Raw genomic sequence first — 23,612 nt, 5'->3', positions numbered from 1 at the left:
CTGCCTCCCAAGTGCTGGGTATTGGAATTAAAGATATGTGCTGCCACAGCCTGGCTAAGGCACTGGTAATTAAAAGAAGCAACATTTGTTTTCTAAAATAGTCTTTTGTATTATATTTTTATTACTGTGACAAATAACAAACAACTTATAAACAGAAAAGATTTATTTTGGCTCACAGTTTTGGATATTTTATAGTGTTAGGGCCAAGAGAACGTGTGGGTAGAGCAAAGCTGCTCACCTTTTGGTGTCCAGGAAATAAAGAGAAAGATAAGGAATCTCACAATCTCCTTTGAGGGCAAACCCCTGCTATTTTCAGATTTCTCACTAGATTCTACCTTTTACAAGGGTTTGCCAAGTCCCCATATCACCAGAGTGGTGACCAAACCTTTGGAGGACATGTACCTAAAACATAACCACCCTGGGTATGTCATAACTAACGATAATCAGTTTGTATTAGTTATTGTCAATGTTAACATTTTTCCCCAGCAAGGGGAAATTTTATCTCGCATTAGTTACTCCTCTGTTTAAAAAATGCTTGCTATGACTTGCCAATCTTGAAAAGCTATGAAACAAGTTATCAGATAATGATTGTTTTTCAGTTTGAATGAGCTTTGCTAGTTATAATCTAAACATTAACTATGTAATAAAAACATGATATTTCATTTAATATTGTTGACGTTTCAGTGGATTTGTATCCCTCTCCCATATGTATTGTGAGCACCATAGTTTATTTTAGATGAGGCTTAATTTTTTAAAGTTTAAATGGCACTCATATTGTACAATCAAAATCAAATATTTTTGTACACATTAAGATATTAAAGGCATTCTTTGTATTTGGTAATACATGGCTTTGTTGTCTTTCTTAAATCAGATCAGATGAAGTGTAGGGATGGCAAGATAGCCTGGTGATCTGGATTCAATACCTAGAGCCCACTTAAAGGTAGTTGGATCAAACCGGGCGGTGGTGGCCTACGCCTTTAATCCTAGCACAGAGACAGTCGAATCTCTTGAGTTTGAGGCCAACCTGGTCTACAAAGCTACACAGAGAAACCCTGTCTCAAAAAATCCAAAAACAAACAAAAAGGTGGCTCCACAGAAGTTGTTCTCTGACCTCCACATGCACTCCATAGCATATCCCCCCCCCATTATGCATGTGTGCACGCACACACACAAATAGTGCATTTTTAAAAAAAGAAGGCAAAAGAGAAAAATACCTTCTTGGCCTGGAAGAAGGGAGATGTTTAGATAATGAAACAAAGACAAAATAATTTATCTTACTTGGTTACTTGGAGAATAGTGAAGGTATGAGTGGATGCTAAGTAAATAGTTTGCAAACCAACATTTTGAAAATAATTGTTAAATGTAAAACTTAAGGCTTATTTTCAGAAAAAAATGGCATTTTGTTTCCCTTTTTTTTTTTTACTTCATTGATGATTAACATAAGATCCTTGTACATGTTAGACTAGGTACTCTTGCACTGAGCTGCCGCTCCAGCCCTGAGGTATTTAATACTATCACATTGAATGAACTTTTGTATAATCATTTTTAGAATTTGATTTGGAAAGCCTGAAGAGATAGCTGAGCAGTTAGTTTTGAATGTTTGGTGTTCTTGGGATGGGGACCCAGAATTTAGTTCCTAGCACCCATTACTGGTGGCCTATAACCACTTGTAATGTCAGCTTCTGACCTCTTAATAGTACCTGCGTAAAATATGGTATGCTCTCCAGGCCCTCACAGAATTCGTGTGTGTGTGTGTGTGTGTGTGTGTGTGTGTGTGTGTGTGTGTGTGTGTGTGTGTGTGTGTGTGTGTGTGTGTGTGTGTTTCTATTTCTATAAATGATACTTTTAAAATTTTATTTCTGAATTAATTTTCCTTTCTGACATGTAGAAACTTTGAAATAGCAATAGTGTTATGATAATGCTGTGAAATTTTTTTTCTTGAAGTACTCTTCAACTGTTAGCCTGTCATCTAGGTTTCCAATTATGTCTTCCATCACATAGTTGGGCATTATGAAATATTGTTTATGGTTTTTCTCCCTTTTTTTAGGCCTTGATGTTAAAAGTGAAGCATGCCAGCGATTTTTCCGAGATGGGTTAACAATCTCATTCACAAAAATCCTTACAGATGAAGCAGTGAGTGGTTGGAAGTTTGAGATTCATGTGAGTTTTCTGTTTTGACTTTTAAAAAGCAGGTTATATAAAGATCCTTTGGGTTGAGGTGGGGGAGAGAGAGATCTGATTGACCTATTGGAGTATAAAAGTGTAACTTTTAAAGTAATTTTACAGTAAATTATTTGTTAGAGGCAACATGGGAATTTAAAACTAGCATGAGATTTATAGTTAAAAATACTTGGCATAATCTTTCTCCCTGGTACTCTAGGGCCTTTTGACCTTAGGCAGATCACCCCATTTTATTGAAATTCTGATACAGACATTTGTAAGATGTACTGCTATTTTATATATTGTTAAGACAAAATGCCCAAGATGGGGAAAATGTAACACATGTCTGGGGCACTAGAAAGGTCAGTGTTGTAAAAGTAATGAGAAATGAGTTCATTGCAGAAAAGCACAGCAAAGAAACATGTATATTCAGTTTTCACACATAAAACTTCTAAGTAGTTAAGCCGTGAGTTACTGTTTAAACAGTTCTATAGTTGGAATTCAATTTGAAATTTTCATCCCTTTAAAGACTACTTAAAGTGGTCTCAGGGCCCTGGTATCTCCAAACAATGAACAAAAGCAAATGCAAATACTTTAGTGCTTGTTATTTATAGAAAGCAATCAGATTTTGCTTAAAGAGTGAAAGAAGTTGTATCTGGACTGGTAAGATGTTGTAAATGCTACATACCTGTTAATTTGTTTCACTATGGAAATAGTGATAAAGCATATGTTTTTTTGTGTGTGGTCTGAACATTTTTTCAATTACAGTGATGAGGTAAAAGTCCCATTATAACAATTTCTCAGATTTAGAAATACAGAGCTTTTTAGTATATAGTCTTCCATCTGGGGTAACTGATATTATTTCAATTTTAGAACTGTTGCTTCTAGTGTAAGAATTCCAAAAAGAAGGGAAAAATGGAAATTTCTATCTTGTCTGAAGACAAAGTAGAAGCAACTCATAGTACTTGTTTCATTTTTAAGCAAGAAGCTTTTTGAAAGTACATGCCATTTAAATTATAAAGCAAATTAATTTGGTACTAGTGGATTAAATATAATTCAAGTAATCAGTATAAAAATGGAGAGTTCAGTTAATATTAAGATAATGGTAATTAGGATTACAACTTCTGTTTGAAATTGCAATGTTTCACATTCTAAATCAATCTTTCTCCCATATATAACAGAGATGTATTATTAACAATACTCATCGCTTGGTGGAGCTGTGTGTGGCTAAGTTGGCCCAAGACTGGTTTCCACTTCTAGAACTTCTTGCCATGGCCTTAAATCCTCATTGCAAGTTCCATATCTACAATGGTACACGTCCATGTGAATCTGTGTCCGCAAGTGTTCAGGTGCCTGAAGATGAACTCTTCGCTCGTTCTCCAGACCCTCGATCACCAAAAGTAACTTGGTTTATTATCTTCAAAATTAAATATTAAGATTGTTTTTTTCTACCACAAAACTTTTAAGTAATTTCAATCTCATGCTAAAACATGGAAAAACACCAATTTAATTATTCTCTGAAAGGGATTTTGCATTATGGTTTGAATTCATTAGTTTATTCTAAAGTTATGTATGTTCTATTGTATTCTACTACTGTTAGTTTTTCTGTGTAATAATGGTTGAGATCTGACAACCAAATGTGCTTTAAGACTTGAATGAAACTATGTATAGCACTAGGAGCCTTTTTGCATAGTCATAGTATTGTAGTTCAGAGCTTATGGGTTTCCCCCCACTCCATGTATAGTTAATTCCTATTATCTTTTATTCAATGTGGAAAGTCATAATTTGGTTAATATAAAACATTTATTTTCTTTATAATATTAATAATAGAGCTATGACTGCTTAAAAACCTCAAGTATGGATCAATAAGGCCATGAAGATTTTTTTAACTCCAAAAATAGGTATATGTTATGTATGCTTAGTAATACATCACAAAAGAAAAATAATAGAAATTATAAAATAGAAGCAGGATGGCAAAACTTAGAAATGTTGCTAAAATCTATACTTGAAAACAAATATAAGTTTTCTATAATAGTATAAACAGACTATACTTTAGTTTCTTACTTTATACCTTTGGGGGAGGGCGAGGTGGTCGAGACAGCTGTCTCTGTGAAACAGTCCTGACTGTCCTGGAACTCACTCTGTAAACCAGGCTGGCCTCAAACTCTGAGATCCTCCTGTCTCTGCCTCCTGAATGCTGGTATTAAAGGTGTGCGCCACCACCACATAGCTTACTATATACTTTAAAATTTTTATATATATATCTATATATATATTTTTTTTAACGAGACATTGTTTCTCTGTATTGTTTTGGAGGCTGTCCGTCCAGCCCGGCCTCGAACTCACAGAGATCCGCCTGCCTCTGCCTCATGAGTGCTGGGATTAAAGGCGTGCGCCACCACCGCCCGGCTTTAAATTTATATTTTTATAGTTTTTATTTCCCTTAGTAAGTACTAGCAATACATAGTTTCCAAGTTTAGACTTTAGGGAAATTTTTTAAAGATTTGTTTATATTGCATGTGCATGAGTAATTTGCACGTATGTTTGTATGCCATATGCAGACCTTGTGCACTTCAGAGGCCAGAAGAGGGCACTGGATCCCTTGGAACTGGAGTTACAGAGATACCATGCCGGTGCTTGAAATTGAACTTAATTGTCTATAAGAGTATTCAGTGCCTAATAGCAGAGTCACCTATCTAGTCCCTAGGGAGATACTGTTAAGATTTGGGGATTGTTTTCCCTTTTCCTAACCAGCCAGAAAAAATTGAAAGTCATATATATAGTGTTTGGTGTATTTTGTTAGAGCTTGAAATCACCAGCAATGTGTTGAACTTGGAACTGTTAATTTTTTTGAGTTTATATCGTTGCCTTTAGATGGCTTATTTTTGCTTGAGTAAGATCTAGTTACCATCAAAGTAAAGATAATCTTCAAACAAGTTACATCTAGTCAGACAATATGGCGTGTGCACACTTTGATTCCAGAGACAGAGATAGATGGGTCTCAAGGTTTGAGGCTAGTCTGATCTAAAAAGTGAATTACACGGAGAAGCCCCGTGTGTGGTGATTGGTGGCACATGCCTTTAATCCTTAGCACTCTTTTGGGGAGTCAAAGGCAGGCAGATCTCTGTGAGTTCAAGGCCAACCTAGTCTACAGAGTATGTTCCTGGACAGCCAGGGCTATACAAAGAAACTCTGTTTTGGGTATGGGAGGATTTACTCAGAAATTTTAATGCTAGATTAATGCTTTTCCTTGATCTATTACTTGAGCCTTTTAACCCCATAAATTATTTTAATACATGTGTTTAGGTGCTTAGGAAAGCCACATTTTACAGAGTGATTGCTGAGACAGAAACATGGTTTTAATTCTTCATTAGCAATCCTGATACAAGCTGTGTGTTCCTATAACTTAATTTGTGCTTGCTACTTAGGCTTCATCACAGGTGGAGTACTGTGAATGTTTTGAAGTCTTTTCATGAACGATTTGACATTAATTGGTTTTAATATATCAGTCAAAATAGTACTTTTTCTTAAAAGTAAAAAAACATAAACTTTCTTGTTAATTGTATTGCAGGGCTGGCTAGTGGATCTACTCAACAAATTTGGCACTTTAAATGGATTCCAGATATTGCATGATCGTTTTATTAATGGATCAGCATTAAACGTTCAGATAATTGCAGCTCTTATTAAGTAAGTTATATTTTAAAATGAAATGTTCAGTACTCTATGGGGTTCTGATTTTATTTTGATTCAATTAAGAAATGGAGTAATTGGTACTGGAGAGATGTCTTAGTGGTTAAGTGGCTGCTTTTTCAAATGACATGAGTTGTTCTGTTCCCAGCACCTACAGCTAGTGGCCCACAACTGTGTTTAACACCAGCTCCAGGGGATCTGGTATCTCTGTTCTCTGAGAGTACCTGCATTCACATGCACATAACCAATCCAAACACAAACGCAAGCACACACACACACAAAAACCAAAGAAAATAATAAAAATCTAAAGACAAATAGTAGTTCAAGTGGAGATTTTTTTTATCTTAACTAGATGTTTTTAAAAATAATGCATGTACTGTGAGAATTTACTGAATTGATTTTAAGAAATTGAGTATTTACAGAAGTTTCCTGTCTTATTTCAGACCATTTGGACAGTGCTATGAGTTTCTCACTCTTCACACAGTGAAAAAGTACTTTCTTCCAATAATAGAAATGGTTCCACAGTTTTTAGAAAACTTAACTGATGAAGAACTGAAGAAAGAAGCAAAGAATGAAGCCAAAAATGATGCTCTTTCAATGATTATTAAATCATTGAAGAATTTAGCTTCCCGGGTTCCTGGACAAGAAGAAACTGTAAAGAACTTAGAAATATTTAGGCTAAAAATGATACTTAGGTAAGTTCCCTGACTTTGGAAATAATCATGCACATAAATTTTTAGAATCAATTTAAAACTGAATTTCTATTACAGATTATTACAAATTTCTTCTTTCAATGGAAAAATGAATGCACTGAATGAAGTTAATAAGGTAATTTCTAGTGTGTCATACTATACCCATCGGCATGGCAATCCTGAGGAAGAAGAGTGGCTCACGGCAGAGAGGATGGCTGTGAGTCCTTTCACTTTTTTTTTTCTTCAAGTAAATAAATAAACCTAGAATGGCTGTCGCTTAAATTCATAATGTTAGCATTCTAAATTAAAGGTGAAAATTGATTGTTGTCTTGATTAACTTACAAAATTGTTAATCTCAAACTTTCTAAAGTAGCATAATTATTTGGTAGCTGAGCCTTGTTTTATCTATTGATGAATGTAATCATTAACTTACTGCAAGTTTTGCTATAAACTGGGAAATTGATTAAAAGGAGATAATAGTTGAACATAATTGAAGAAGGGGCCTGTTCATATGACCAATTCTAGTTAATAGCTTGAAAACATGAAATAACACAGGTGGGAATCTCAGCACTGGGGAGGCAGAGGCAGGAAGATTTGCTATTAGCTTAAGGCTAGCGAGGGCTACATATTGAGACTCAGTCATATATATTAGAATAAGAGCTGAATAAACTACTGTATTATCTTGGTTTTTGAGAATTTGTTTTCTAAGTGCTTAAGTTTTTATCATCTTGGCATTAAATACCTACAAAACTTTTTCCTGTATCTATTTTATGTATTACAGCTCTAATGAATAAGTTACCATTTAAGTTATAAAACCCATGTTACTTAAATGCATATCTTTACCTTCAAGGATCTCTTCTGTTAATAGGGGAAACCATTAAAATGTGATTAAAAAATACTTATGGAAAGGTTAGAGATATATTCAGTGAGGCCTTAGGTTCAATAGTCAACAAAAAGAAAAATATGGACATTTAGGATATTTAGACCTTGTCCCTGGGTCAGGAGGGCAGGTGATGTCTAAATTTTGTGTCTGTCATGTGCCTGTCTGCATTGGGAATGTTGTTGGTCCTTGAGCTGTGTGACTCATCCTAGAACATACAGAAAATGACATTAAATATCTAAAACTTTTTGTAGTAGTTTGACAATTGATATATACTTGTTATATCTTAGGGAAAAAATCCCTTTAACAAGTTGGAAATTTTTAAAACTTCTCCTTTACTAGCTAAAAACTCATATATAGGACACATTTTGGTCCCGTCTACCTTTATTCTCAGAAAGTTGAATACTATAGAGTCAGAATGACAGTCAAGCTATAGCCTAGCCTAGCACGGTGTTATGGAAACAGACAATGAAAGTATGCAGACTTGATTTAGGTATTAGTGCCAGTATCTTGACAGTGTATCTCTGACTTGGATTGTTTGAAAGATGCAAGAGGTGGCGAATCACAGTAGAGTCTGATACATGGCAATTAATTAATAAATAAAAGTCTTTTAAAAACTATCTTTGGTCTAAGATTAAAACCATTTTAGAGCAGAATTAGAATTCTTTTTTCCTTTTTTTTAAAAAAAGATTTTAGAAGAGGGTGCCAGATCACATTTCCCATGGTTGTAAGCCATCATGTGATTGGTGGGAATTGAACTCAGGTACCCTGGAAGTACAGCCAGTGCTCTTAACCACTGAGCCATCTCTCCAGCCCCCAGAATTCATGCAAGGAACCTAAACATATCAAAGATGACCTTATTATGCTCATTTTACCTAAACCTTAGTGTTTTGTTTAGTGATATTTCATTTAAATGATATTTTTGTGAGTTAAATACTATCATTTAAAATCTTTAATGATTTGAATATAATTTGTGGAGATACTCTGATAAATTACTGTGTCAGATATAGTAGCGCACACCTTTAATAACAGTTTAATCCCAGCACTTAGGATGGAGGTGGAGGCAGGAGGATATCAAATTTAAGACTAATCTGTGCTACATATCAAGATTTCATTTCAGGGGTAAAAATTAGATTTTTAGAAGTAATTTTGTATTCTGACCATGCAAACTTGCACATTATTTTGTAAATATGCTTTAGGATTCCTTCATATTGGTACTTTTAAAAAGTCTTAGTGATTTTGTTTCGAAATCTCTTTTTTTAGGAATGGATACAGCAGAATAATATTTTATCCATAGTTTTGCGAGATAGTCTTCATCAACCACAGTATGTAGAGAAACTAGAAAAAATTCTTCGTTTTGTCATCAAAGAAAAAGCTCTGACCTTGCAAGATCTTGATAATATCTGGGCAGCACAGGTAAGGATTTTGAAACCTTTAATTACTTCTTGTAGAAATTCTTCTAGAAACTTCCTGAAATTGTCAGTAGTGCTTAAGTACACAACAGTTCATATTTGGTAAAAGTTAAAGAGGTGAAAAATAAAATAATAGGAAAGTTGATTGTGTTTGTGTATATCTGCAATCTCAGCACATGGAAAGTAGAAAAGGGGGAGAATCATGAGTTAGAAACTAGCAGAGGCTACAAAGCAAGATTTTGGCCAAGAAAACAAGGGCTAGGGATCACAAAATAAAGTAATATATATCTGTTGGAAAAATACATACCATTGACATTTTAATAGACTTAGCAAACCCTTCAGTATAGTTAAATCACTCAATTATTTATTATTAAATGACTTAAAACTTCTCAGAAAGATTGGCAACCTTTTTGAGAAGTTTTTAAGAGCTGGAATCTACATAAATGTCGTTGAGTTCTTATTTACAAAGCTTTAATCTTTTTTAGCTTATAGAAATAGAAAAATCGCCTTGCTATTTTAAGATTTTAAGTATTTAAAGTTCCAGTTTGGGAAAAATAATAATGTATTTTATTTATGGCATTTATATCTTAGTTCAGTCAATAAGCTATATTACAAAGTTAAGCTGGGCAGTGGTGGCACACGCCTTTAAACCTAGCATTTGAAGGTGGATCTCTTGTATTGGAGGCCAGCCTGGTCTACAAAGCAAGTTCCAGGACAGCCAGGGCTGGGTACACAGAGAAACCCTGTCTGGAAAAACAAACAAGTTGACAGGAATTTCTAAAGTACATATTAAGTATGTATTTGCAGACATGTAATTGTCAGGTCTAAATGAATTTATGTGAGGGTGAAGAGGTGGCTCAGAGATTAAGAGCTCTGGCTGCTTTTCCAGAGATCCTGTGTTCAATTCCCAGCTCCATATGGTGACTCACAACAGTCTATAATGAGATCCTGGTATCCTATTCTGACAAGTATATACATAATAATTTTTTTAAAAATAATAATGTTAAGAATTATTTAATAATTAAATGGAGATGGTAGTAACTTCCTCCTGAGGATCATCAGCAATCAGTGTGTATAATGTTTCTGTTATTTGCAGCCTAGTGTGTGATAATCTTTGTTTTTATTTTTCAATAGGCAGGGAAACATGAAGCCATTGTGAAGAATGTACATGATCTACTGGCCAAATTGGCTTGGGATTTTTCTCCTGAACAACTTGATCATCTTTTTGATTGCTTTAAGGTAATTATTAACATGGAGAGGTTATTACTATTTTAATTTTAGATAGAATTGATTCATGAGAACTACAAATTGTTCTTAGCCAACCATTAATTAAAATCTCATAAGATAGTCTATGATGTGAAGGACTTTATCTGGTGTGAAGGATTTTGTTAGTGTTTTCCTTGCTTATAAGAACTTGATTTGAGCCAGGAGGCAGTGCCAACGGCACAGCGCACCTTTAATCCCAGGACTTGGGAGGGCAGAGACAGGAAGATCTCTTGAGTTCCAGGCCAGCTTGGTCTACTGAGCGAGTTCCAGGACAACTTCCAATGTTACAGAGAAACTCTTGTCAAACAAAACAACTTGATTTTCATAATAGTGCTTAATAGCCCTGATGAGTGTCATTCATTTTCAAAATTCATGTTATTTTGGATTTCTTTTCCCATTCTGTATTTTGGAAATAGGTTGAAGTAAACTTTAGAAAAGTAGGAAAGGATGATTATGAGAAATTTAAGAGATAATAGAAGAAAAAACGAGTATCATGATATTCTGTGGATATATGCTTATGTAAAGCATAACTTAATAGCATCAAGATCATTACAGTTACATTTCCATTGGTCCTGTCATGTACCTTCAACTTCATGTTAGTTTTAACAGTCTCATCAGTTGCTGAAACTCTCAGCGAATGCTTAATTGGTTAGTGAACTTGTGGGTTAAGAATATAAGACATTATGACAGTGTTCACTAAGGGAGATCCTGTTAACAGTTGGCATTAGATCACCAAATATTACTACTACCAAATAATGGTTTCTGACTGGGAATCTAAGTTGCTGCAATACTTTGGAAGGTTAAGTGGTATTTCTGATGAAGTACAGTACTCTTGGGAATATTAGTATAGCTCAGCAGAATTGTAAGGCTAGCATTGCAAGGCTCTCATTCAGCCCCAAACATCACAAGATATGTACACCAGAGTGCATGTTGAAAACCACTTTAACTGAAGTATTTTATATATAATAGCTACAAATGACTATGTAGAAAGGAAATGTAGAAAGGGATGTCCATATAATGGAGTACTTCATGGCAGTGGGAATAAACAAACTGGAATGATTTAACATGAATGAGTATCATTGGCAGAACACTGAAAAATGACTTCAAACCATGTAATAATCTCTGCCTTGATTAAATTAACATAAACTTCAGAAATAGTTCCAGATGGCTTCTTGGGTTCTGTTTACCACATGTGGTTTTTAATGGTTATATTGATGTCTGTGATGCTTGATGAAACATGTTTACATCTTTTTATTTCCCAGATAAAGACCAATTCAGACTTTATTGTTAATGTATGCTTAATCAATATGATTTCTCAGAGAGAGGACAGGCTTTGATCTAGAACAATTATTACCAGGGTGAACAATGTACTCCATAATTTCACATTATGACTTCTTAGAAAGCCTGCCTACAGGCCTATAGGATTTTTTCCCCCTAGATAACAGGGATCTTTATATTTAGAAAATACTGGTGATATTTCTTCGTGTTTGAAAATATTCATTTATTCTCTGGTGGTCTAGGTTTACATCTTCGTGAATATATTTCACAGTAGGGGAACAAATTACCCTCTTCCCCAGGCATATTAAGTTAGTCACAGTCACGAGGTACAAAGCCTAGGAGGCATTTTTTTGTTTTGTTTTTTTGAGATAGGGTTTCTCGGTATAGCCCCCCTGGCTGTCCTGTCCTGGAACTTGCTCTATGGATCAGGGTAGCCTTGAATGCAGAGATCCACTTGCCCCTGCTGAGATTAAAGGCATGCACCACCTGGCTCTAGAAGTCCATATTTTTAGTAAGCAAATGAATGTTTTTGTATTTTTAAGTATCATCTTACACATTTCACATACAGAAAGATAAACTTGCTGTATACATTCTCCCCTTCTTTTTGAAGTATGTTAAAGACAGCTGAGGAAATAATGTAATCAGTTATTATAAATGCCCTAAAGTTAATAGTCATTCATCTTTAATCTTGGGATAACTCTTCAGATGGTGGTGATACATAACCACCAACATACTTGTATGAAGGAAAGAAATAGAACAGTTGTTGTATCTCCTGGGACCTCTCCCACCCAGGATAATCTTTAGATAATTTCTTAATGATTAATTCTTTAATGATTGGTTGATTCCCCTTTGGATTAATAAATGTTTATCAAGAAGTTACTAAATAGTAAGTACTTTTGTATTGAGTTGGGGAGAATGTGTCTCACTGTATCCCTGGCTGGCTTGGAACTCATTTTGTAGACCATGCTGACCCCAAAATCAGAGAAATCTTCAACTTTACCCACACAAGCTCTATAAAGAGCAAAAACCAAATATGAATTTTCTTATCACTTAAATGTCTTTCTAGGCCAGTTGGACAAATGCAAGTAAAAAACAACGTGAAAAGCTTCTTGAGTTGATTCGTCGTCTTGCAGAGGATGATAAAGATGGTGTAATGGCGCATAAAGTGTTGAACCTTCTGTGGAATCTAGCCCACAGTGATGATGTACCTGTAGATATTATGGACCTGGCTCTCAGTGCTCATATCAAAATACTAGATTATAGTTGCTCCCAGGTAAGGGGGTGCTGTTTGGCTTGGTTTTATGACTTTCCTGCACCTTCGGTGTTAGGATGGCTTAAATATAGGAGAATTTTAGGTTATTCTGGCATTATCTTTTAAATGGTATCAAGAACTGATGTCTCATGTAAGTCTGCCTTTCTTAACGTCTCTACAATAACTAATGAACCATCTGAGTCTCTGGGAGAAAGTACAAACAATAGGTCATTCATTTAGTGATAGTGTTGTCTAATATATGGTAAAGACATAACTAGTTTCAAATAGATCATACAGTATTAAAGCTGAGTTAGGGACTTTGGAAATAAAATGTTTTATTTGCTCATAAAAGATTAAGAACAACTAGTAGAATTTCCTAAATAGTAGATCATTTCATCAAGGTGTTACATGATTTTGTAGTGTGGTAAAAATCTCTTAATTTAAAACATTAAAATTCAAGCCTGGCAAGTTTTAATTCAAATTATACTGAATGTATGTAGTTAATTTTCTCTTTTACTTTTTAGAGTTTGGTAGTAAATGGGAAGTTAAGACAACTCCTTTAAAAAAATTAAACTATGTACAATTACAGAAAGTAAAATATCAGTTAATATAAGAAAAACTGATTTTTCTGATTCCATGGACAATTGGAATTTAGCTTAATTTCACTATGATATACATTTATCATTGATCTATATAAAACCTTGAAATTGTTTAAGGACCGGGACACACAAAAGATCCAGTGGATAGATCGCTTTATAGAAGAACTTCGCACAAATGACAAATGGGTCATTCCTGCACTGAAACAAATTAGAGAAATTTGTAGTTTGTTTGGCGAAGCGCCCCAAAATTTGAGGTAAGACTTTTAAAACTAAACAATTTTTTTAATTTGTTTTGTTGACAAATTTCACTTGGTTAAAGCAAATTTTAAAAAATGTTAATGGGAGTTGGAGAGATGGCTCAGCAATTAAGAGCACTGAGTGCTCTTCCAAAGGTTCTGAGTTCAATTCCCAGCAACCACATGGTGGCTCATGACTCCTTCTATTGGGATCTGATGCCCTCTTCTGGCAGAAAGGTGTACATGCAAATAGAGCGCCCATACACATAAAATAAATAAATCTTTTTAAAAAATTAATGGAGTGACAGAAAACTGAGAGAAGGGCTCCTTTGGAACAAAAGAATCTTTGTCATTTCTACCTCCTTTGTTTCATTAATGAGGAAAGTTATCAGCATCAGAATCAAGATGATAACTGCTGTTTCAGGCTGTCCTGTGATAGTTTTTTTAAAAAAATTATTCTTAGTTGTCAATTTTTAAAGTTACTTTAGGAGATTGAATTACATGAAAATTTAAATCATAATAGATGACATGATGGAGCACTGAACTTTTTAATATCAGGTGCCCAACCATTCAGGAAACAGACAGATGGATTTCTGTGGATTCAGGCCAGGCTGGTTTACACAGTGAGTTCCAGGCCAGCTAGGATGAAATAGTGAAACTGTATTCAAATAAATAAACAAAACTAGGAACTGGAGAGATGGTGCAGTGGTTAAGATTACTTCAGCACACAACCATCTGTAACTCCAGTATCAAGGGATTCCATGCCCACTTCTTGCCTCAGTTTGGCATTGCACATACATTGGTGCACAAACAAATATAGGCAAACACTCATACACATGTAATGAAAATAAATATTTTAAAAAGAAGAAACAAAGTAATTTAGTGAGTGAAATAAATGTACTATCTTAGCTTCCAAAATCTGGTTACTGAAATGAATCTGAGAATGGAGCTAGAGTGGTTGGTATAGAAATAAAGAGCTGAATGTAGTGGAACTGATGTTTCTAAATAAAATGTAAACAATACAGTCATTTAATCTCCATTCTCTAAATCACGATTTCTCTGTGTAATAGATACAAATGGGGAGGGGGGTAATGTTTGTCAAAGTACTCTATTTGAGTGTGTTTGGTTCAGTGTACATAACACCACTTGACCTTTCTCAAATTTATTGATTCCATGAAGACATAGTATTAAGCTACTCTCCTAGAAATTAATGACCTTCTCTATACTAGAATAATAGTAGTGGCTATGAAAGTTGGCTAGTTTCAGAGAATATAACAGAACAAATTGGAAAGGAATTGTCTTTCTGGTGACAAGAACAACTGCTACAAACTAAATGTTCCCAGTGTGAAATTTAAATAGCTAACTAAAAATTTTTTTTGTTTACACTTTTTATTTGAGTGGGATGGGGACTCATGCTACATTGTGTGGCAGTTGGAGGGCAACCTGTGGGGGTCAGTCAGTTCTTGCCTTCCACAGTGAGAATAATGATAATCAGATTCAGATTTTCAAGCTGGTGCCGAGTGCCTTTTCCTGCTAAGTCATATCTCTATCCTCTAATAAAAAATTATAAAATTGCCATTATTAGCTGGCAATTACAATTCTGGTTATACAAAGAAGTTTAGATTTTTGTAATTTTCTGGTAGCCCTTTGTTCTAACACAAATGCTTTCTTTGCTTCTACCATATTATGGGAGTAGGCATAGTCATTAAAGTAGACTCCTTGTGAAGTAAATAGAAACTGATGCTTGAAATTCAAGTAATACAATCTTTTATTTTTGACACATTAATTTCTTTTAAATTGCTTAATGTCATTAGAGAAAGTAAATGAGCAAAACTGGCTTTTTAATTTAATTAGTAGCTAAGAATTTAGTTGTAATAAACTCTTGATTGCAACAGAGTTTAATTGCCTAATTATATTATTAAGCTCTTCTCGTTTCAGTCAAACTCAGCGAAGCCCCCATGTATTTTATCGTCATGACTTAATCAATCAACTTCAGCACAATCATGCCCTAGTTACTTTGGTAGCAGAAAACCTTGCAACTTACATGGAAAGCATGAGATTGTATGCCAGAGGTATGTATTGTAGGATAACTGAATGATGGAAAGTAACAGTGATTGCTGTTTTCTATTAATTACCTTAAAAATGACATTTTTAAAAAAAGACAGTTTTATGAATTCTTATTTTGTGACAACCAGATCTTATATAACTTAAACATCAGTCTAGCATTCAAAGCTTTTTACTCAGTATTTACCTTCCCTTGTTAAATGTAGTTTCTCTTTCTTCCCTACTTGGAGCTCTGTCAGTCACTACTAAGAATTTCTTAAAACCTTTAGAAATATGTCTGAATTGTTTTGTTATTACACCATGCCTTTAGTCCCAGCACTTGAGAGGCAGAGGCAGGTGGATCTCTTGAGTTCGAGACCAACCTGATCTACAGAGCAAGTTCTAGAACAGCTAGGGCTATATTAAACAGAGAAACCCTGTCTCAAAAAACCAAAAAAGAAAGAAAAAAAGGAAAGAAAGAAAACATGTTTTCTGTAAGCCTTTTAAAGTTTCTTTCATATGTGGAGCCTTATGTTAATATTTTGCCTTCTAAGTTTAGCCATGTCAGAATCTCTTCAGTAGTGTGCTTCTTAGTACACATTCTTCTCTGTTTTATGTCAGATTTATAGTTCAGCACTCCCAAAAGAAAAGTCATCTCATAGGTTCTGATTTGGTTTCTATATATACAATTCATTGGTATTTTATAGGGTCTGCAGTAGTGTATATTAAAAATGAGTCTATCTGCAACACTATTTCAGTAGAATGAACTTAGCTTTGCATCAAATTCATGGCACTTAGGAATCACCAAACTTTTGTTTTAACACTAAAACTTCAAGTAAACATAATAAAAAAGCAACTCCAAGAGAACCCTACTGATTTTGTTGACTCTGCTCTTAAAATTTGGGCTAGGTAAGTCCTAGATGATGGCCCATAAAACAGTTAAAGCCTCAGTCAGCTGAGAAGCACCAAGTAATGATCTTTCATCCTTTTAGTCTTGTTTCTTATCACCACATTGAAAGCCATATAGGCATAAAACCATATGGTATAAATCTATACCAAAGAAAACCAAAATCAGTAATTAATAAGAAGGTCATAAGCACTATACACAGACATTTAAACTTTGAGATTTAATTCGTCGGACTATTTTTCTATGATCTCTTGGTTATACAGAGCCATTGGTAATTTTTCCTGCAGTCTTTGCCTCAAGGAAGGAACCATACAGGTTATGTGTGCTTTACTTCTGATCTTTTATGTACTTGCCTTTCATTGCCAGAGGCTGGGGACTCTGCTTTTGGGTACTTGGGAGGTGGTACATGTGTAGTTTAGTGTCTGCTCCATTTGAAGTACTACTCGTTTTAGTTTTATGGTCACAAGAATGCTTCCATTTAACTTTTTTTTCTCATATTGTCTATTTCTGTATGTGAATACATGTCAGTCTGCATATATATTATCCAGAATCTGAAATAATGAGCAAAAAAAATAGTATCTTATGACCTTGAACAAGTTTTTCATGCTGAAACAATATCTGGCACATAGTAAGCACTGGATTTTCCCCCCTCTAAATTCATTGACATTACACACCTTCTCTTTGTCCTAATCAGTCTTGGGATCATTTCTTCTTCTAATTCACAGCACTGTTCTAGTGAACACTATTCTGTAGATATTCCAATATGGGCAAGAGGTCATTTTTAAAGCTACTAAAATTCTATTGAACTCACATTAAATTACTTCTGTGATATTATTTGCCAATATTTCTGAATTTGTAATTGTGCAGTAAATCACAGAATTTGCTTATATATTGTGTGAATCTCATTATACCTGGAGCAAGGATATCTTACTGGGAAAAGTATGAAAGTGACCAGAGAATCATGTTTATGTCCAAAGGATGAAGAATTTGGCTTTTATTGGCCAAAACAATCATTTACCTGGATAAAAATACAAAAAATAGTGCCTAGAAATTGTTATAAGGAGTTTTAACAAATAAGACCTAAGTCATTTGAGCCGCAACTTGTTCGTTTATCTCCAGTCAGCTTCACCCTGTAGAAACTGTTCTGGGCTGGTCTGACTAAGTAGTACTACCCTCCTCCCCATGGCTCCTAAGACTGCACTTGGCCTCTCAATAGCAAATTGCTGACCTTTTTATCCTTATTCCTTTGTTACAGAAGCCCTCTTACAGGCAGATGTGGATGAAAGGACTCATTACTCTGCCCACTTAGTGACTATATAAGGTGAAATGTACCTCTAAGCATTATAGGCCCAAATTAGGACCTTAGTTACCCCCATCACAGCTAACTCCAGTGCTCTATACCAAGGGAAATTAGTGGGCCTCTTTTCTTTCATTCCAACATCTATTGTTAAGGCAGGGATATCATTCTTGGAAAAGTGGCTGTTGTCCTGCCTCTGACTCTTACTTAGTGTCAGACATTCTGCCCAAAGGGAAGACAGTAGCCATAGGGACAGTGTTCTATCTACAGTTGGTTATACCTGAAGAAACTAGAACATTCAATGCCAAATGAATTGTCTACAAAAGTGGAGATGGGTGAAGAATAACTTAGGATAGTTGTATTTCCCTTGTACTGCTGTCACCAAGTAAAATGGTACATCATGCTGAAGGCAAAATGAGTCCTGTGATTCCAGTTTCACTGAGGGCTCTTTGTCCTAATCAGTCTAATCCGATTTCTTCTTCTAATCCATAGTATTGTTCTTGTGAACACTAGTCTGTAGATGTTTCAATATGGGTATCAGGTAATTTTTAAAGCTACTGAAATCCTATTGAACTCACATTAAGTTACTTCTGTGATATCTGCCAACATTTCTTAGGGTTGGGTATGGGGAGGAAAAGGAGATGATTTGTAAGGAGGAGATGATTTGTATAGTATTTGAGGTAAAAATGTAGTATACTACAAGACTTCTGATTACACAACTCTCCTAAAAACCTAAAAATTTTAAGTTGGTAGGTTGATAATTGAAATATATTTCTCTCAAGTCTTTTTAACAGGAAAACTTAATTGTTTTAGATGTATTTTATTTTATATAAATGAATGTTTTGCCTACATGTATGTATGTATGCCTGAAGAGGTCAGAAAAGTACATCAGGTCTCTCCAAAACTGGAGTTACATACAGTTTGAGCCACCTTGCTGTGCCGGGAATTGAACCCAACTCATATAAGAGCAGCAAATGATCTCATCCACTCAGCCAATTCTCTAACCACAACTTAATTTTTTATAAAGCATTCTGAAATGGCTCTTACAAGTTGATACTTAAAATAACAAGAACTGATTATGTTGGTTCCCAGCTGTGATTTATTATCACTTCCCACCCATTTTCAAAGATACCTAAATTGATCATATAAATTTCCTCCATGGGATACCTGCCACATAGACAACACAAATCAGCAGTGCGTTGTCTTTATTTGCTTACAAATCAAGGAATTGTTAGGACTGGATATTTACAGTCCAAGTATCAACTTTTGTTTAGTGTTTTGTTTTTGAAACAGGATCGCTCTCTATATCCCTGCCTGGCCTGGAACTTAACTATGTGGACCAACTGAACTCAAACTCGTAAAGATCTGCCTGCCTCTGCCTCCCCATTGCTGAGACTAAAGTTGTGCACCATCATGCCAAACTCAACTATTTCTTAATAGTCTCAATGTTTTTCTGTAGAAGACCTCTCTTCCATGTAGCACTAAGCTACTGTCAAATTTCTTGACTTTTCTTGATTATTTGGCTTTCATTGAATTTTTCCAAAGCTCTATGTCTAAGGTGTTAGGAATTAAACACAGAATAGAGCAGGGCTGGTGCTAATACTACTGGGGAAAATAGCATCTTGGTAGTGGAGAAGCCTGGTAGAAACCATTTCGACTATGTAATCAAAGTGACGATTAACACAAAGTGACATGATCTGCCTTCTGATTGTAATACCAGGAGGATGTAGCATAACGTTTCTAATATTCTTAGCCAGAATTTAGTGTATTTTGTTAGGATATTAGATGAGTTGGAAAGCACCAACTGTCAATGTAACAATTACTAGTAGATCTTCAGTTGCCCTATTAGATGATTGAAGATAGAAGATTAATGGTTTGTTTTGTTTTTGTGGGTTTTTTGTTTCTTGAGGGGGTTCAAGACAGGGTTTCTCTGTAGCCTTGGCTGTTTGGAACTCACTCTGTAAACTAGATTGGCTTCAAACTCATAGAAATCTACCTGCCTCTGCCTCCTGAATGCTGGGATAAAGGTATGTGCTACCACCAACCACCCTAGCCAGATTAGTGATTTTTTTAAATAACTGATAGGCCATTGCTTGACCTATGGTGGTATGATTATCCATATGAATGTGTTATATTTTTCCTAATTTGCAGATCATGAAGACTATGACCCACAAACTGTGAGACTGGGAAGTAGATATAGTCATGTTCAAGAAGTCCAAGAACGGCTTAACTTTCTTAGGTTTGTTTGATATTTGAATATACTGTCTTTAATGGATCTTTTTGTTTTTGAGACAGTTTCTCTGTAGCCCTGGCTGTCTTGGAACTCTCAACTAAAAACTGTTAAGTTCTTCAAAAGAACTGACATTTGTAATTAAAAATATAATTATGATAGAGGTATTATATCATATATAAGCAAGTAGGTTGTGTTATATCAAATAAATTAATCTTTTGGTTTTTTTTCTAAGATTTTTATTGAAGGATGGACAACTGTGGCTGTGTGCTCCTCAGGCAAAACAAATATGGAAGTGCTTAGCTGAAAATGCAGTTTACCTCTGTGATCGTGAAGCCTGTTTCAAGTGGTATTCCAAATTAATGGGGGATGAACCAGACTTAGATCCTGATATCAATAAGGACTTCTTCGAAAGTAATGTGCTTCAGCTTGATCCTTCCTTGTTAACTGAGAATGGGATGAAATGTTTTGAGAGATTCTTCAAAGCTGTGAATTGTCGAGAAGGAAAACTAGTAGCAAAAAGAAGAGCCTATATGATGGATGATTTGGAGTTGATAGGATTAGACTATCTTTGGAGGGTAAGTCAAAAGTAGGAGCTCTGTCAGCATTTGTAGCTGATGTTCTTAGAATAAGTAACTTTAAATGTGGCATATAAATTACATGTGTGTTATCTGATGCTTGTTCCAAGAGTCTGAGATTCATAGTTATCTTCCTGCATTGGTGTGTTCCTTATTAATATTTAACATTTTTTAAAACATAGAAAAGTATAGTGTTAATCTATTTAAGGCTAAATTATTATGATGTTTTATATTTCTATCTTTAAAAATTAGGTTGGTTATATATAGTTTCTGTTTTTCACTTAATGTTTAAATGTCTGCAAATCGCATAGACAAGGATGTTTTGTGTGATATTTTAGTGCTTAACTTTTCAAATAAGTAAAGCTTAGGGTTTTTTGTTTTGTTTTGTTTTTGTTTATAAGCAATGGAAGGGCTTGATGCATGGATTTAACCCAGGGTTCAGTCTCCAGCACATATTTTAATATTACAAACCCTTCTGTTAATTCAAATTGGCATTTTAGATACAGAGAGAGTGGTGGCATATACTTGGAAGGTGAAATATTTTGAGTTCTAAGGCAGCCTTAGGCTACCGATGCAGATTGAGATCCTGATTTCCAAAGATAATAATAACAGTAATCAAACATGACATAATAGTCTAAAATTGTAAACATAGTTGAATAGAAGAAGTCTGTGTATATTTGTTCATTGTCTCCAGGCTTCTTCACCTTACACTCTCCAAGTCTCTTAACAGGGCCAAGCCCTGACACACTTCATCTAAACCACCAGTGTAATGAAGTATAAATTGTAAATATTATGGAACTGAGCGACAAGGGAGAATTTTTATACTAAGCTATATTTATGTAGCATCTTGTTTTTGTCTAACTAGTTTGAATCTCTCCTTGAAAGTCTCAAGAGTTTGGTCAAAGCATATTTCATTTGTAGTAAAACGTCATTTATTAAATTTCTTTATTCAAAAAGTTGTATGTTTTGATCTGTATGTCTCAAGTTCACTTAGTCAACCTTTACATTGTTAGCCTATTTAAAATAGCTAAGGATATGATTTGAATTTAAATGTTTAACTGAAACATTTCTTGATTCTATAATATAGGTTGTAATTCAGAGTAATGATGATATTGCCAGCCGTGCTATAGATCTTCTTAAAGAAATATACACAAACCTTGGTCCAAGGCTGCAGGTCAATCAGGTGAGGATGGATCATTTTGCATTAAAACTTCCACAAACTAGAATTCCAGTTGTAATGCTTATATGATTCTTTCTTTTAATTCAGAATTAATTGGAAATTGTTTTGTTTCAGCTCTTAAAAACATAAAAACTGACTGTGGTCCTATATGCCTGTAATCTTAGCATCTAAGAGCTGGAGGCAGGAGAATTATAGGTTTTTAAAGCCAGCTTGGACTATAGTGACACTTTACCTCAAAATACATACATTTGTAAAATACCAAGTTTTTATATCTCCTGTATAGAATACTAAATGAATCTTGCATTGAGAATGATCTTGAAATGGTTGGATTTTGAATGTTGATTTTTATATTGAAATAGTAAAGACTGTGTTGAGTTTATTTTCATAACCAGTATCATAATCCTCTAAATTTCTTTATATTTCATTTGTCCTTAACTTATTTGACACTAGCTTCCTTTCAAAACTGACTATCTGCTTAAATGTGATTATTGTTTAGAGCCATGTTGTTAGGTATTCTCATCTTACCCTTTTATTTGTCCCATTATATTTGTAGGTGGTGATCCACGAAGACTTCATTCAGTCTTGTTTTGATCGTTTGAAAGCCTCTTACGACACATTGTGTGTTTTGGATGGTGACAAAGACAGTATTAATTGTGCAAGACAAGAAGCTGTTCGAATGGTTCGAGTATTAACTGTTCTAAGAGAATATATAAATGAATGTGACAGTGATTATCATGAAGAAAGAACAATTTTGCCTATGTCAAGGTATATGGATAACTGATCAATGGATTAATTTTTAGTTGTTTGGTATTTTTCCAACCATTCCCTTTTTCTTCTTAAATGTGTACAAGGAAAAGAGAAGAGATTAATCTTCTTGAAAATGTGTCTTGCTGTTTAAAAAAAACAAGTATCTTATGGAAATGTTTGCTTATTTTTGTGATAGAACAGTTTTTTAGGGAAGTAAACACCCCCAAGAGAGAAAGTGGGTCAGAGCTTATGTGGTTTTTTAAAAAAAGTTTGTGGGATTGTTTCATTTAAACATGTTCTCACTGTGTAGCAAATTATTTTGTATATGTTGCCATAAACATGCCGTGGTTTGAGTGTGGAGATCAGAGGACCATTTAAGGAATTCAGTTCTTTGAAGCCTTTTAACCATTTGGGTCCTTGGGTTCCAGGAACCAAACTTGGAGTTTGGTAGCAACCCCTTTACATGCTGAGACACCTCATAGGCCCTAAGTTTCATATACACATGTGTGCAGATGTACCCACCATGCTCACTCATGAAAGGCAGAGGTGGACTTTTGATGTCCTGTTTGTCATTTCTGCCTTATTATATTCCCTTCAGACAATGTCTCTCACTGAACCTGGAGCTAGACAAGCCCCTAATCATCCTGTCTTTGCCATTCACATTTTTAGAGTTACAAGTGCTTCTTTATTTATTATGTATACTTTGATCTGCCTGCATGTCAGAAGAGGGTACCAGGTCTCATTACAGATGGTTGTGAGCCATCATGTGTTCCTGGGAATTGAACTCAGGACCTCTAGAAGAGCAGTCAGTGCTCTTAACCTCTGAGCCATCTCTCCAGCCCACTTCTAATTTTTTTTATGTAGGTGCTGGGGATTTGAGCTTGGATCCTCATGTTTGGTGCTTGTATATACACCAAGCACTCTTAGGAACTGAGATATCCCTTTAGCCTCAGTTTCTTTGTTTTTAATAATCTTACATTTTATGTACATTGGTGTATTATCTATATGTATGTATGTGTGAGGGTGTCAGGTGCCCTGGAGCTGGAATTTACAGACAGTTGTGAGCTGCCATGTGGGTGCTGGGAATTGAACATGCCTCCTCTGGTAGAGCAGCTTGTGCTCTTTACCACTGAGCCATCTCTCCGGCTCCCAGCCTAAGTTTTTA

General features: G+C 34.9%; 1 protein-coding gene across 5 annotated transcripts in view; it reads left to right on the top strand.

Moving 5' to 3' along the window:
* The window catches only part of Usp9x (ubiquitin specific peptidase 9 X-linked), a 130,130-nt gene that overhangs the window by 56,411 nt on the left and 50,107 nt on the right, over positions 1-23,612 (top strand). For 3 of the 5 annotated variants that reach the window (XM_040733714.1, XM_013120864.3, XM_021233252.2), the window contains 14 exons: positions 2,048-2,160; positions 3,342-3,560; positions 5,732-5,847; positions 6,294-6,545; positions 6,621-6,759; positions 8,686-8,838; positions 9,969-10,073; positions 12,445-12,651; positions 13,347-13,483; positions 15,389-15,537; positions 19,864-19,951; positions 20,178-20,520; positions 21,608-21,703; positions 22,254-22,465. In XM_040733714.1, the coding sequence (XP_040589648.1) occupies positions 2,048-2,160; positions 3,342-3,560; positions 5,732-5,847; positions 6,294-6,545; positions 6,621-6,759; positions 8,686-8,838; positions 9,969-10,073; positions 12,445-12,651; positions 13,347-13,483; positions 15,389-15,537; positions 19,864-19,951; positions 20,178-20,520; positions 21,608-21,703; positions 22,254-22,465 (2,329 nt within the window). The remainder of the gene's footprint in view (positions 1-2,047; positions 2,161-3,341; positions 3,561-5,731; positions 5,848-6,293; positions 6,546-6,620; positions 6,760-8,685; positions 8,839-9,968; positions 10,074-12,444; positions 12,652-13,346; positions 13,484-15,388; positions 15,538-19,863; positions 19,952-20,177; positions 20,521-21,607; positions 21,704-22,253; positions 22,466-23,612) is intronic. The other 2 variants (XM_013120866.3, XM_021233253.2) reach the window with 1 other exon arrangement.

The sequence above is a fragment of the Mesocricetus auratus genome, unplaced genomic scaffold (genome assembly GCF_017639785.1).
Source record: "Mesocricetus auratus isolate SY011 unplaced genomic scaffold, BCM_Maur_2.0 Super-Scaffold_100033, whole genome shotgun sequence".
NCBI classification, from domain to species: domain Eukaryota; kingdom Metazoa; phylum Chordata; class Mammalia; order Rodentia; family Cricetidae; genus Mesocricetus; species Mesocricetus auratus.
The sequence above is the reverse complement of the archived record's forward strand: the minus strand, read 5'-3'. Positions and strand labels throughout refer to the sequence as shown.